Source organism: Anopheles funestus, chromosome 3RL (genome assembly GCF_943734845.2).
Source record: "Anopheles funestus chromosome 3RL, idAnoFuneDA-416_04, whole genome shotgun sequence".
NCBI lineage: Eukaryota > Metazoa > Arthropoda > Insecta > Diptera > Culicidae > Anopheles > Anopheles funestus.
This window is the reverse complement of record NC_064599.1, coordinates 24,007,240-24,019,561: the sequence shown is the minus strand read 5'-3', so window position 1 is coordinate 24,019,561 and position 12,322 is coordinate 24,007,240. Positions and strand designations below refer to the sequence as shown.

General features: G+C 38.7%; 1 protein-coding gene across 4 annotated transcripts in view; it reads left to right on the top strand.

Annotated features, from left to right (window-relative positions):
- Positions 1-12,322, top strand: part of LOC125772055 (calcium uniporter protein, mitochondrial) — a 117,942-nt gene that overhangs the window by 104,253 nt on the left and 1,367 nt on the right. For all 4 annotated transcript variants that reach the window (XM_049443385.1, XM_049443384.1, XM_049443383.1 and 1 more), the window contains exons 4-6: positions 4,605-4,833; positions 10,336-10,441; positions 12,205-12,306. In XM_049443385.1, the coding sequence (XP_049299342.1) occupies positions 4,605-4,833; positions 10,336-10,441; positions 12,205-12,306 (437 nt within the window). The remainder of the gene's footprint in view (positions 1-4,604; positions 4,834-10,335; positions 10,442-12,204; positions 12,307-12,322) is intronic.

Below are 12,322 nucleotides of genomic sequence, written 5' to 3'. Positions count from 1 at the left end.
GATAATACATTTTACCTCACTACTGTCTTAGTTTAAATTTTCTTTGTATTCAATCTTCTCTGCTTGCAACATCTTTAGTTTTAAAACGCATTCCACAATCATGTTTAACAATTTAACATTTTTGCTTGTAAATAATTACTTCAACACTGCAAAAACCATTCGCCCTTAGCGTAACGGGATGGGCAAATGTAAAATGTAATGGAACTATGTGATTTCATCAGCTTGTTTCAAACATCGCTCGTAAACTAAATGTATTATTTACCGAATGCTTATCGGATTACTTTTTTGCTGCCTCTGCTGACTCGTCGGCTAAAGCATTTTATTACATCTCTCGATCAACACATACACACAGCTGTTCCTCTCAACATAACATGTAGAAAACAATTTCATTAAAACTGTGCGACCCTTATCGACAAGTACTACCAACCCTCTCAATGCGGCGTAACCACTCTGGAGATAAACACACACACACACACTTCATGCTTTCATCACCATACCATGTGTGTGTATGTGTCATACTTTCTAATTTAATAATTGAACATTTCTGCCTTTCTCCCTGTACATGGGTTTGCTTCATGCACTCCGTCTTGCTCGGCTGTAAACAGCTTTACTTCGATCGTCATGCTTTTCCAATTTTAACCAAACCTACATCCTGGTAACACTATGGCCCTAAACAATTAACATACGAGCCGGTCGGTAGCCTGCAGGTGCAGGAACGGCTTGTTGGGTGTTGAAGTCCTTCCTGCTTTACCCAGCATGAAGCGTCAATTTTCCCACCTGCCCCGAGCGTTCTTAAGCTCAGCATAAGTTGATATTTTACATCCTTTCCTTTCTGTCTTCTGTGTTTCCCTTAAATGAACCCTTTCTCCCTTTGTACGATAGTGTATTTATGCTCGATCGAGGAAAATTCGCCAGAAAATTCTTCACATCTTCCTTTCTGTTTCACCACTACACAGTACACCGTGGCGTTCGTGCCATAACATAACCAACGTGGCCATAACCGGAAAACATGACACACGGGTAGCATGGCTCACCGAAGAACCTTCCAGCTCCAGTTCCGACAGGCCCTTTTCTTTTTCCCTCCTTCCCGTTTTAGATCATACCTTCTTCTTTTTACTCGTGAGAGATTCTCAAAGGGAAGAAAAATCCTTCACCAGCAGTATGGAGGTGGGAGTGGGAAAAATTGGTGCCTCTGCAGTGCTTCTCCTCACCTTTGGTGGTCGTTGGTTGTCGACGGTGATGTTTTACACGCCAACGCCCACCTGGGCGCACCTTCGCGCCCAAAACAGTCGATGCAGTCGCTGCTAAGCTTTTCTTTTTTATGTCGTATAAAGCTTAACCACCTGGTAGACGGTTATGCTTGGCGTTAGCCGTTGTTTTTTTTTTTAGTTCCCTCGAACACCTTCGAGCATCACTTCGAAAAGACAAAAAATCGAATCCAAAACCATCCCTTGTTCTCCTTTTTTTGTTCTTTCTTGTGTATGTGTGCTGTACGTGTGTGAGATAGAGGGTTTTCCTTTCGCTTGGGTGGGGTTGTTGAATTTAGCTTCATCTATTTTCGGAAGCCTTTAATTGATTCACCATCATCTGCATTGGGAACCCTTTAGTCTTCTCGCTGCTTATTCGCAAGCATATTTGCCGTCTGGCTTGAGCGCGAGACTATCTCGGAAAATCGATTAACACTGGATAATTGAAGAATGAAACAGAGCAGAAACTTTATGTCGTAAAATGTAGCTTTGAACAGCACTATACTGTTTTCCTTAAACATTGTCGTTTGACTTACAACTGTTTTCTTTGAAAACTACATTTGTGACCAAATTTTATTCAAGAAGAACGACTATGTTATATTACAATATGTGTTTTTTTTATTAAATATTTAGTTAGTTAAATTTTTATTTACGTTTTTCCTCTTTATATCTGAAAAATTGATGATTTCGCAACTTTTTAAATGCTTTAAAAATATTTAAAGCTTTTGAAATTTTCAAAATAAAAAATTTTCCTTTCAAGTTGATATAATTTCATTTTTGTTACTTTTACAATTACTCTTAACATCTATTATTGTTTTACTATTTCTAATACTAATATATTTAAAAACAAAAATTTCACATTTGTTGGCATCCCAATGAACAATTAATAAATGCCTTTTCATCCTTGGGTTTCCATTGTGTAATCATAAATCATTTAATGTATGATGAAAGATCTCCTATCAACACAACAAAGTTACCCGATAAACACTAATTAACTCCTGATTTTTCACGTCTGATTTACTGCAAGCACCACTAGCTTAGGAACTGGGAACGAACCTGAGCTCGGTCTCGGCTTATCTGCTGAGTAATTGCATTTCGGTCCTTTTCGCGTGTCAAACCCATTTACTTTGGGACCAGTTTATTGGGGTACCATTCGGGTCAGCTTCAATTGCCAAACCTGCTGTTGGCCGTAATCGTAACATCGTTAAAACTACAAAATTTATATCCTGTAACTCATAATTTACAAACCAACCCAGGCCTTAGCGAACCAAAATCGGTTCTGTTGTGGGATAATCTCTGTGATCAAATGCGGAAAGTTTTAACCGCACTTGGGAAAACAAATTCAAAACCAACAGAAGAATTCACGGAACGTGTTGCTTTGGAAATATGTTTTATTTCTTCGTTCACTTACGTATACTTTTCGTCCCGTTTTTAACGCAAAGAGGTCTGACGTACAAAGGTGAAGCACAAAATAAATGCTTTTCCAACACCTAAGTCACTGAGCTTTATTTATTTTATTTGTGTTTGCACGCGCGCGCATGTGTTTGCTCCAATCTCGGGTCCTTTTTGGGGAACAAAACCGTTTCCACTCACCACTCAGCAAGAATGACTCCTACGTCTATTGTACCCCTTGAGGTCCTTGGTGACTTACCCCAGGCAAGAATATACCAACCCGTCCTGTGGCGGGTTAATCAGCCGAATAGGTACGAGATTAGATTGGCCGATAAAGGAAATAAAAATGCCACAATGTTTGATATCCTGTCGTGGCACGAAACACCTTCAAACGGTACAAGGACCCCGTACCTACAAAGACCCAATGGTAAATGGCAACAGAAAGCGAACGTAATGTACAGGACAATGGTGAAAAAAATGAAAAATGACTCATGTCATGGTGAGACGTCGCATGTCATGGTGAGACGGGAGCACATTCTTCAGGTGGATAGAACTTCCAGTTTTTCACCTTTTGTGTGGTGTTTTATTTTTTCTTCAATTCATTTCCACAAATTCTACCATGAATGACAGAAGGAAACGTATAGAAAAAGGAGGATTTAAACAAATAGGAAAAAATAACCGAAAAAACAACTTTAGGATCCTTTTGCGAAAGGGAGAATGTGTTCTCTACGGTCACGCAAAGAGAAGGATAGTATGGGGAGCATACTGTTAAAATGTTTTTCTTTTTTTTACTGTCATTCAATGGAAACACAAAGGTGAAAATGAACCCATTCGGGGGCGTGTGAATGGGTGAAACCTTTTTATTAGTCCAAAAAAAGTATTGTTGTATGCGTTTGAATGTCCCAAGAATCAATGTACAAAAATGAAAATTTTGTTCTTTTGTTTGTGTTGGGAATTTACAAGACTTTGATCGTTGAAATTGGCATTGGAATTGATTTTCGGCTTATTTTTTGTTGTTGTATTATTTATACTATTTAACATTGTTCTTTTTACACATACTTTTTCCTTATTTTTTTAATTTAATGTAATTTTAACATATTTCATGTGTCTGATTTTCCTCTTAAATGATATCTTCTTAATTTGTTTTATTACTTTTTGTTCAATCATAACTTTAAGTTAAGAGTTCTTTCGATTTATGTCGTTGAAATATTAAAAAATACATCATTTCCATGGCAGTTGTGTGAGCAAACAGTTTAATATACATAGATAACAACGTAGGGAAAAATATTCTGCAGTAATGTAATATTGAATACTATTTTTGCCCATTATATTTAATTTAAAAAAAATTAGAGAAATAAAATTATGTCGGTGTTTCGAACCAGAACAAAAAAACCCAAAGACCATAAAAATTTCGGGACAAATTTGAAAATATTTAGAAAGCTAGTATTTAAACTATGGGATGAATTCAAAAATATATGGAACGCTATCAATAAATTTTGGGACGCATTCAAAAATATCTGAGAGATCATAAAAAAATCTCGGAATTCCCTGTATTTTAGATATTTTACTTTCTTTCTGTCACACACATTCATTCTGACAGTGCCCCCGCACCACAGGGCCTTCTGTACTTGACGTTTTCAATTTCTCGTGCCACTTCAAAGAAGTAAAATGTGTGGGTCCCCGGAGACTGGGGAGAAGCTCTTATTGCAGCTTCTTTATTTTCAGTCTCTTATTACTTTTAACTCTTTTTGTAACTTCATCATGCATTCGTATAGCAATAAAATAACCTAAACCAATCTGGTAACAAAAAAATTGCCATTAAGGCAAACGGTTACTTACAAAGCTGCTCAACTTACAGACTTCCTTAAGAATTTTCGTTTGGAATGCGCTCTCGGAAGTAGCGCTTAGTGCGTGTTCGATTGATTAAATTCTTTTTCTCTTCCGGTTTTTTTTGCTCTCTTCCAGAAGTAAGCGTTCGGTACTATCGCGGATTGCCCCACGTCACCGTACCACTGCCCTCGCGGAACGAACGCTGCCAGTTCACGCTGCGACCGGTAACGCACTGTGTAGGCGACTTTCTCGACATGCTGAAGGTGGAGGACCGTGGCATCGACCGGGCAGCCATTCTGAACCGTGAAGGAGTCCGGATAGCGGCCGCTTGCTCCATCGAGAACCTGATGGACGACGAGTTTTGGTGAGTGGAAATTATGCTTTTGCAAGCTCGGTGTGCTGGCGCCAGGTTGTTGAAAAGAAGGATGAAAACATGGGTATAAAACCGGTGCCGGTGTGCTTATTTCGTGACCACACACCATTATTGTCAGAAATCGTTTGATTGCGACAAGTGAAGTTGCCCACCGGACAAAAAAGAACGTTAAAATAGCTGAAACATTTCTTCCGAACGATTACAAGCAGAAGATGCACTTTGTTGATTAAATTTCCTTTTTCTCCAACATGACGACGGTTCTTATCGGTCCTTTCTTGTTACATGGTCACGACCCATCACGATGTACCCTTGTCTTTACTGTTTTCTTTCGAATTGAATACTAAGTTGCTCCAAAGAAGATAAAATGTTTGTTCGATAGCAGAATCTCAGGGTTTTTTTTTCTTTTTTGCATCTCGATTTGTTGTAACAAACTTCAAGTTCGATTTGTTCCAACAAAATCGCAAGAAAACTTAAGCCAAAGCTCACTTTACAGCAGGTTCCGCAACGTCATCTATATTCAACAGCTCGCTGAACCGTTCGCCAGCTATTTCTCCTTTTTTCTTTGTTCTGGTCGTTTTCACTGAGACGGAAGCTAAGGCAAACCCGTCGTAAGGCACAAGTGCTTTTGACGGAAAGATAGTTGACTTTGAGGATTTGCAATTAAATTAGAAAACTTTCATTGCCATCGATTTGCTACAGCTGTTGGGGCCGGTACAGGAAGGATCTTTTCATTAAGAGGATTTATTCCAACCGGAACCTGATCCCATTATTCTGAAACGTTTGTGCGCGCAAAATGCAACGCTTTTGGGTTGCGAATCGGTTTAAGGTGTCACATTAACGGTGTAAAGGTGGATAGAGGTTTAGAAGCTGCCGACAATGACATTAATTAAACCCTATTATTCATTTAACTAGTGTTCTTATGATCGAATTTCCGACTACTTTTATTAGAAGGAGCAGATTGTTTAGTTGTTTTTTCTTTAATTATACTATTTATATATAAAGAATTCCCTTTTAGTTATTAAATAAAGTTTGATAGGTTAGATTAGAAAACAACGAATTTGAAAAAAACTCAGATGGCCTTCAAAATTCGATAATAAATTCAAAAAATATAATAAATGCGTCAAACAGTTTTTATACATTCATGTATCTATGAAAATTCATGTTTTTAAGGATTTTTTGAATTTTTATTTATTTTTTTAAGAATTTTTTTTTTATTTATCTTTGAATATACATGAATCTAGGAGGATTCGACTGCTAATTTAAATAACTCCTTACTAAAAATTTCTTTTTTAAAAATAAAGGTTTCTTGAAAGCACACTATTCCATACATTTTTTGCTCATGGCTTTTTCCTCCTTGGGCTTTGGTACAGGAATATTTTCACTACAATGTATCATGAAGTATTTAAAAAAGTTAAACGATTTCTACGATACTTTATTTAAAAAAAACATCATACACGTATACCAATGAAATTGGCGATCGTTTCCTTCATTGAAAAGCTGCACAGTACAACCAAAGAGCTTCTCTCAAAATCAAAGCATTGCTGGGTAAATTCACCACACTATAAACTCTCATCGGTGTCAACTATTTATCAGACGCACTGAGCTCCGTTCCTAACAGAAAAAAAACAAGAAAACTGCATCTGTAGCTTTATGTCCCCTTTCTTATCCGTATGCTAAACTTAATGCTACGCTCATGCAAACTCTTTCAGACCAAATAAACCAAGTCCGGATTCCGAAATTTTAACAATCTGTTTTCTTTTCCTCTTCGACCTGGACATCCATCCTCCCAAAGGCAAATCGTCCATTGTGGGCAAACCTTGTGGTGAGAAAATTGTCTGCTCATTTTACTCATCCCGCCCAAAACCCATATTCTCTCGGGGGGGGGGGTTTAGATTTTCTCACACCATTGAATAAAATCCATCGATCCATCGGTATCCACCGGACCGGAATCGGATAACTAAACCATACCGCACCCAAATATTCCTCCGCGCCCCCATTTCATCAATCCTCATCTAAATAATCTCCCACCACAACACCTGGCCCGGTCCCGGTGCAATCGGTTAGAAGTGAAAGTCAAAATCAGATTGGTTTTTTGATTGGACCCGATGGTTAGTTGGATTCACCCGGAATGGCGCACATTCTCAGGGGGCGGTTTTCCCTACCAGGGTGGATTAATTTCATTCCGGTTTGGGCGGTGAAAAAATCCTTCGGTTCGTAAGCATTGTGGAGGGGAAAATACAGCTGCGAACAGCGGGAAGGAAGGGTGGCTATTTCACTCACGAGGATATTTTTATCCACCTCCTGGCAAAATCATTACCCATATCCGCCCGCTCCGGATTATCGGGGGGCAATTTCCATGAGTTCTGCTTTAGATTTTCCTTTGCATGAATGGTCCATTGTTCGCCGTCGCAAAATGCGCCATGCTTCTTATCGTGTACGTTCGATCGAGTGCTGAAATTAGTTTGCTCCCCGTGGAAACCACGCTTCAGAGTGTTTCTGTTATTCTTTGTTGTTGTTTGCTTTATAAATCCTAACCAGCCTTGGTTGTTTTTTTTCGCCAACGTTGAACTTTCCGCTAGAGTTGCGGTCGTAGGCTTGATTGTTATAATTTATCACTGTTCCCACGTTTCTCCTGGCGTGTGTGGACAGCTGCGTTAACCAGGATGTAATTAATAATCCCAATGATTGGTGTTCCTGGAATTTGTATCGGCCAATACAAGTCCTTGCTGTCAATAACATCGCTAAACCGACGTGTGGTTTCGGTTCAATAAATCGGACATGTAGTTAACTTTTGTGTTAGATTAATTTAAGGGTTTCGGGTTGAAATTCATCAATGAAAAGGTCAAAAGTAAAATTTTATATGGGTCGTGAAGTACAACGATGTAGATATAATTTAATTTAAACTTTTTTATTTTTATGTAACAATTATAAAGAGCTTAAAGGATTATATGAAAAGAGTCATATGAATCCTTAGTCAACTCGCGAAAGCTTTTTTATACTCTGAAGACTCAAGGCTCACTAAAGATTCTTTAATGTATGAAAAGTCCGATGAATCTATGAAGATCCATGAATCATTGAAGACTCAAAAAACGCTGAAGATGAATCTGTGTAGATTCATGAATTTCTGACCATTTACGAACCTTTTAGGGAATAATATAGTTTTATTCTTTGACACTCGCGATGAAATTTGTTTTAAATAAATATTAACGAATCTTAAGAAATTCAAGAATACTTAGAATCTGTCAAGATTCATTCAAGATTCAATGGATTTAAAGATTCAATCTGCTCCATGAATCTAAAACAGTTTCATCCAACACTCTTCCTCCTTTTGACTTCTCATTTATTATAATTTATTTAAAAAAATAATATTTTTTTTTTAATTTCGACACAATACTAAAGCAAAATAACAATTTATGTAACGAGGCAAACATACACAAAAATCGCAACATGTCATCAAAACAAGCAATGCTTTTAAGGAAAGTGATTCCAGTCACATTCACTAGGAAAATCATCCATCATAATCTTCAGACGACAAGTGACAATATCTACTCCTAAGTATTCGTTCTGTTACCTTTTGTGTGTGTGTGTTTTTTTTGTGTCGTTGTTCTCTACATCATTGACCAAATATTTCCTTCGAGCGAATTTCAATCAAATACACTCAAGCAAAGCATTACATTAATTAGCTGTCAACCGCACTGGCTAATCTTTCACTTCAATTCTTATCCCATGCACGGTCCACTTTCACACTTTCCGTGCCATTAATTCTAGCCCACTTGATCGATTACATATCCTCGAGGGCGAGATCCCCCCACCCAGCGGGGTCGTGCTGGCCGAGCTTTCCTCTCCATTGGCTACGATTACACAACCTAAGCTGGGGGCAATTTATGTTTTTATTTCCCCACTTTTGGCTCCAAAAAAAAAAAGAGAAGGAAACCCGCAAGTGGTTGCACGAAAAGGAAGCCATGCTGAAAAATAAATTTTGCACCGTACCGAAGACACACTGGTGGTTGCTTAAAATTGCATCGTAAATCTTGTTCCATCCTTCGGTTCGATTCTTGTACGTGTGGGCACGTTTGAGCACAAGTAGCCCTGATGGTCCAAGTCAGTGCAGCTTCAGATCCTACACATCTTTCGCACAGTAATTACTCACCAAAACGTGGGTCTGGCGGAGATCGAGATGCAGAATGCAAATTCTCCATATTGAAGGGAATGCTTTAATGAGTGTCGTTTGTAAGACAAAACCGCAGCCATCTTAAAAGGGTGCTTTGGAAGCTTTTAAATGGATGAGATAATCGTCAGGATGCATTTGAAATTTCGAACGTGTGTGTAGTTCGATTTTGGATGGATAGTAAAATTCCATAAATTAATCTTTGAGTAAAAATAACTTTGAATTTAAATGTTAATACCATCCATCCGTGGTTAACACTCTTATACCGCTTTAGATAATAACACACATCCATAAATTCCGGTTCCTTTCGTTGCTTCACAGTGGCAAGCAATTTATTTTGCACCGTAAGGTGGAAATTCCAATCGACGCATGCTTCCGTTTGATCTAACATCTTTTTCAACAACCCCTCGGCCCCCCAAAACATTTCCTGTTGGTAGAGCTAGAATAAGTAAAGAAAAGAACATTCTAAATAATTCCTCCACATGCGAATCCTTCCCATCCCCGAGCGCTTCGGTGTGGCAATCCCTTGTCAATGTACGGTGTACGAGAATAGGTTGAATGAACGGATTTCCTTCCGCACGAAGAGTAAGTTCCCACCCTATTTCCGATGCTTTCTGTTTCGGTGTTGCGGTTTGAAGGAGAATGAAAAGTTTCCGTAACCGAAAGAAGAACTTAAATAAAGAAAAGCTATCACACCTCATATTCCCATCGAAACTTGATAGGAAATTTATACGAGAAGGTACTACAAAAGGGTCGATTAGTGTGCGTGTGTGTGTGTTAGTGTGATTTTAGCCATTTTTTTGGTAACGCTGTATGTGGCGCGAAAAACGTGTTCGTGCTTTTTCCAATGGAGGCGCCCGGTTGCTCACGAAGGAAGTATTTAAAAATGAATCCCGGTACGGTGTGCGCGAGTCCAGCTGGCACCACCACCAAACACATTCGATGCTACTCACGTTTTGATCAAATGTTTTTGTTGAAACAAGGATTAATGCGTTCCATTCGCTATTCGCAACGCGTGTGGATGGGTGAGGAAAGAAGATATTTTCCCATCATTTGTTTACCTTTCGCTATGTATTGAGATCAATCAGAAGGATTATGGGTGGATGAACACTTTAATCCGATTAGTTTAAAGTGTCACAAAATGGAAGCTAAAGAGTGAAAAAGGAAAAGCTATTTGCTCCGACTGGTTGCCCGTCAGTGGGTATCGTATTAAACTATTTAAATCACATAAAATGAAAATCACGTTTTGCGCATAATCTCTTATACCTTTAACTTTATCTCTTTCTCCCACTAAATATTCTCTCGTCTCACTACACTCATTGCAGGCTGCATCTGAACGACAGACAATACTACGTTAAGCCACCGAAACGTGAAAAAATTACCTCAGAAGAAATCACTAGACTAGGCGACGTACAGGCACTCGTGGCGCAGGTAAGAAAAGCGATTTGGGTGGAGGGAAATTCCAACTCTTTTTTTATCATTTTCTTTTGCTGCTAACACAAATGAATGAAAAATTCATTTCATAAATGCAATCCATCGTGGCAAATGCGAAAAACAACCGGTTTGATGGATCATAAGAAAAAGGAAACCACTAATGTCCCTTGCTCTTGTGCAATGGTTTTTTTTGTTGTTTTTCTGTTCTATGTTTAATATCGTCACTACAGTCTATTGTACCTGATTGTGATCGTGGTATTGCATTTTATTCGCTAGAGAAATGTGGATCAGGGGTTTGCTTTGTTTCCCTCGTGGGTTAAGTAGTATTACAAATGGATTTATTATGTTGGACGAGTTGAACGGCGCTTTAAGTGCTTTACTATCGTGGTACACTGGTTTCAATTATTGGTTAGGAAATGGAAAAGGATTGGCGTAAAAATTTTCAAGATTTTTTTTCAGTATTTGATGTTTTCGCTCCTTGTAAAACAAAATAAAAAAAATTACTGAACAAAAGGATCTGACGATTATTTTTTCTCTTTGTTGTTGATTCATTAATTAATTCATAAAATCTTTTTGTATTTAAAATTAAAACCATAAGCTTCATTTAGACGAACCGATTTTTGCAGTTTGCGAGTTTATTTTGACAGTTGTCGCACAGTGTAAATAACTCATAATAATGAATGATCATAATTTTTGCCTACCACGTCTCCTCTGTCCATATCTCCCTCTCTTCTTGGCTTAACGACCTCTTAGGTCACGCCGGTCATTTCTGGCTTACTAGACTTATTTTTATCACATAGACGGTTAGTCAGTCCTTGCTACGGGGAGACGGTCCGGATGGGATTTGATCCCCAGTCCTGTCGTGTGGATCGGCGCCGTTTATCATCACACACCACCGGGGCCGTCCCAGTCCATATGGACGACCTAAAAGTACTTTACGGGGTGGGTTGTCCGGTGCGATTCGAATGACATGACTAGCCTATCGGAGCCTGACGAGCCTAATTCGCTGTAGGATAATGAATTCATCGTACAGCTCATAAAGCTCGTCATTATACCTTCTTCTCTATTGTCCTTCCACAAATACGAGGCCAAAAATCCTTCTGAGCATCTTTCTCTCGAACACGGCTAAGAGGGTTTCGTCAGTTTTGGACGGAGTCTTTGTATAAAACATATCAATTCATATTATAACTAGGAAGGGAAAATGCATTGGCAACCTCTATATATATTTTTTTGGTTTAAGTAATATTTGAAAATTTGTAAAATTGCTTTTGTCCATACTTTTATTATGCATTGTTTTCCATAATGTAGCAGAAAATACATGAACTACAGCAGCGCGTCGCCTAAACACTGCCTTAGAAATATATTTCATCTTACCCTATTTTTAACCTCCATTAGGCTATATTTGGTCCACCTAAGCACACAATGAAATGCGTTAAAAAGGTTCGATCTAATTTGCCAGCTGAGCTGCGTAAATACTAAAAACCCAAACCAGCTGGGATCAAATGTTCTGGGAAATGCCAATCGAATGGGTACCCTGGGACTAACCGGACCGGAACCTTTCGCACCAAAAGTAAGGGTACCGCATTTTAATCGTTTCCGCTAATTAATCGTTTCCATCGAACAAATTAAACTCGTCCCTCAGGAGCGGGGCAAAATGCTTCCGGATAGAGGATCGCCAATTCCGTTATTATTATTTTAAACAACAAAATAGAAACTGGGGAAAAAACACACACACAATTCTAATGTTTGTTCTTACACAGCTGTACGAAGCACTGCACGTGGGCGAACATCAGGTTCAGAAGGAGCGTGAACTTAACGGCAAGCTGGAGCAACTGAACGAAAAGCTTGGCCCATTGGAAGCGGTAAGTGTACGGTGGT